At 45.5% G+C, this 3,364-nt stretch overlaps 1 protein-coding gene across 1 annotated transcript; it reads left to right on the forward strand.

Annotated features, from left to right (window-relative positions):
* Nucleotides 1–339: 339 nt before the first annotated feature.
* Nucleotides 340–1,371, forward strand: LOC136507741 (LOB domain-containing protein CRL1-like). Its single transcript, XM_066502370.1, has 2 exons — nucleotides 340–732; nucleotides 841–1,371. Exons 1-2 carry the CDS (start codon nucleotides 451–453, stop codon nucleotides 1,270–1,272), a joined length of 714 nt encoding a protein of 237 aa, XP_066358467.1. The 5' UTR covers nucleotides 340–450; the 3' UTR covers nucleotides 1,273–1,371.
* The last annotated feature ends 1,993 nt before the right edge of the window (nucleotides 1,372–3,364 follow it).

The following is a 3,364-nucleotide window of genomic DNA, read 5'->3' on the forward strand; positions in this document are numbered from 1 at the left end:
AGACCAAACCCAATGCAAAACCCCTAAGCAAAAGATTAGCAATGATTGGCGTCTGCAGCCCCCATTGTCGTTCGTCCCTTGCACAAGTACTAGTACTGCTGCTAGGCTTGTTGTATGGGTGCCCCATGCAGGGAGGGTGCATGTCACCATAAAATTTAGCGGCAAGGAGCGAGGGCGATTGGAAGCTCAAAATAATGGAGCCGGTTGCCCACCGGGGAGACACGCCGGATTTGTTTAATCCCCTGGCCCTAATCCCCCAGCCTTCCCGTCTCCTCCAGTCCTCCTTATAAGCAATGGCGGAGGGTCTTGCATTGCACCCCCCATCCTCCACCGCGTCGATCACTGCAGTCAGCAGGCAAGAACGACGAAGAGATCACCACCGATCGATCGAGCTCGAGTGAACGATCTATCACGTGCAGCACGGTACAGCAGTGCTTGGCGGAGATCGAGATGATGACGGGGTTCGGGTCACCGTGCGGGGCGTGCAAGTTCCTGCGGCGCAAGTGCGTGCGCGGCTGCGTCTTCGCGCCCTACTTCTGCCACGAGCAGGGCGCGGCGCACTTCGCCGCCATCCACAAGGTGTTCGGCGCCAGCAACGTGTCCAAGCTGCTCGCGCACCTGCCGCTCGCCGACCGCCCGGAGGCCGCCGTCACCATCTCCTACGAGGCGCAGGCGAGGCTGCGCGACCCCATCTACGGCTGCGTCGCCCACATCTTCGCGCTCCAGCAGCAGGTGCGCGCGCGTGCGCGACTGCTCGGCCGCCGTCGTCTCTGCTTTGTCTCTCGTGATATGATAGGGTTTAATCGCTGACCCGTGGCGTCGTGTGTTCAATCGATCCAGGTGATGACCCTGCAGGCGCAGCTGGCGTCGCTCAAGGCGCAGGCAGCGCAGGGGCAGCAGGGCGTGCACGAGGACGCCAAGGGCTACGTGGGCAGCGCTGCCGCGGAGCAGCTAGGGTACGGCTACCCATGGTGCAACGGCAATGGAGGCGTCGCAGGCGGCGCTGTGGGCGCGCCCGCCGCGCAGCCGGGCGCGTACAGCAATGGCGGGCACGAGTCCCTGACCGCGCTGCTGGGGTCGGACTACATGCAGCAGTCGCTGTACCACGCGTTCGAGCACGCCGGCGCGGACGAGGGGAACGCGTCCTTCGAGGCAGCAGCGGAGTCCTCGTCGTTCGGGGCGGAGGAAAGCGGGTGGAGGTCGTCGTCGGGGTACCAAGACTGCGAGGACCTGCAGAGCGTGGCTTACGCTTACCTGAACCATCGCTCGTAAGAACTGAGAACTACTAGTGCAGAAAATATATCACAAGAGAGAGATATATATAGATATATATATATCTGTCCTCAATTCCTGATCTGATCATGTTTTGGACTTGAGCTTGGGAAATATATGTGCGATTTTCGATCGATCTGTCGATCGGTCTCCGCTAGAAATAATTCAGAAGCATGCATGTGACAGCCCATTGATATATAATAGATCCACATATTTGATCAGTGTAGAAACGTAATAACCTAATTAATTGGACAAAAAAGAAGAAGAATTCTTGCTATGATTATTATGCTGATAGTTCTTCAGTTTGGAGTTGTGTGCTAGTTCTTCAGTTTGGAGTTGTGTTTTCTTCTCCAGTTCTCTCTTTCTACCTGCAACAGTATCTGCAGGATAGGGTTAGATTTGTCATGCCGGCCAAAAAATGTACTCCAAGGAACATAGATGCCAGCATATTGAGAGACAGCTGATTGATTCATGGCCACACGTGGAAGATCCAATTAGCTTACTATTTTCGTTGACTCCTTTTACTGGAACTCTTGCTGATGGGACATGCACACATCTTCTACATACTTACTAGTAGATGAAATGATAGAGCCTTTAATTTGTATTGTAGAGAGAATCCTACTATAGTAATTGATAACTATCCTATATCTGGATTTATTACCCTAGCTACTTGATTCAAATAACTTACATGCAGTTAACGCACTTGTAGGATATACTAAATCATGATCGATTCATCCTTAAGGGAGGACAATTATGGTTACCCGTCATAATTAGTGTTGTGTCTAATAATTTGTCTAGATTATTTTCAGGACTACATTTGATAAGAACCTTTTCCAATGCTCTCTTTATTTGTACACAAAATTTTGGTTAGAAGTTTCCATTATGTAGAGGCGTTACTAGCTCGTTAGAGATATATATAGCTACACAATCCACCATCTTTAAAATCATAAACTGTGTTTCACAAAAAAAAATCATAAACTGTGACTGTTGATCTATATGAGTGGCTAGTCTAACTATGAACATATATATAATCTTAAGGCCAGGAAAATTTTCTTTTAAAACCGGTCAGGCTAGCTTGAACGTGTTACATGTACAGCAGGATGGAACAAGCAACTTATAGTTATATAGGAGATAGCAGATAGAATATGGGTCTCAACATGCGTGTGTAAATATATATGAGCATGTCAAATGATATCGGTGCATATATACAAACATATAATTAGCTAGGGTAAGGATTATCTATGAATACACCTGAATGGATTGAACATAACTTATAAGGGTGAACCACCCTCCAACCTCCATAAAATATACTAGTTGCATGCTTGCATTAGGATATATTGACTAAGAAGCTTAGGGCCTGCTGCTTGGTTGCTGCCCTGACAAACAAATGCCTCCCAGACAACTAATTCAGGCCACAAGCACTCAAAATCGAGGGCTTGTATAGTGTTCACCCAGAACATACTCATGTCCATCTTGTACTTTCATGTGGTGTCGACGCAAATCATATATGCCCCACCTGAAATAGTACATAAAAGCTCCCGATGAATCAATAAATATACCCTGCGGAGGATGTCCTAGCTTTTATTCTATTTATAAAAAAAAATCAACCTGAGTAAGAAGAATACCCACTATATTTTGGTAGCTTGCAATTTTAATCATAGAAAAAAACGATAAATCAATGTGTAGCCACTCTATATTTTCCACAGATTAATTGATGGAATGTTTGATAATTTCAAGTGCATTATTTGTAAAAAAAATCCATGATTTATGGAATAGCTCCAAAATTAGTCCTTTTAAGTTTTTTATATCATCCCAAGAATTGAAGGTAGCATAATATGGGCCTTAGTCATTACTCACTTAAACACAAACATAATTTATTTTACTTCTTGAGGAATGACTATATTTGTATATGAGACTCAAAGACCACTGGTAAAGTACTAACTTATTGAGTTGAAGGGTGAATAATCTCAAAGTGTATTTTCCTTTTGGTGGTTTAAATTAAAATCAGAAACAGTTCAACTAAAGTGGCAAAAAGTTATTTCCAGAAATACTAAATAGGTTTATATGTATTGCACAATGTGTATTTTGTAAA

Source organism: Miscanthus floridulus, chromosome 1 (genome assembly GCF_019320115.1).
Source record: "Miscanthus floridulus cultivar M001 chromosome 1, ASM1932011v1, whole genome shotgun sequence".
NCBI lineage: Eukaryota > Viridiplantae > Streptophyta > Magnoliopsida > Poales > Poaceae > Miscanthus > Miscanthus floridulus.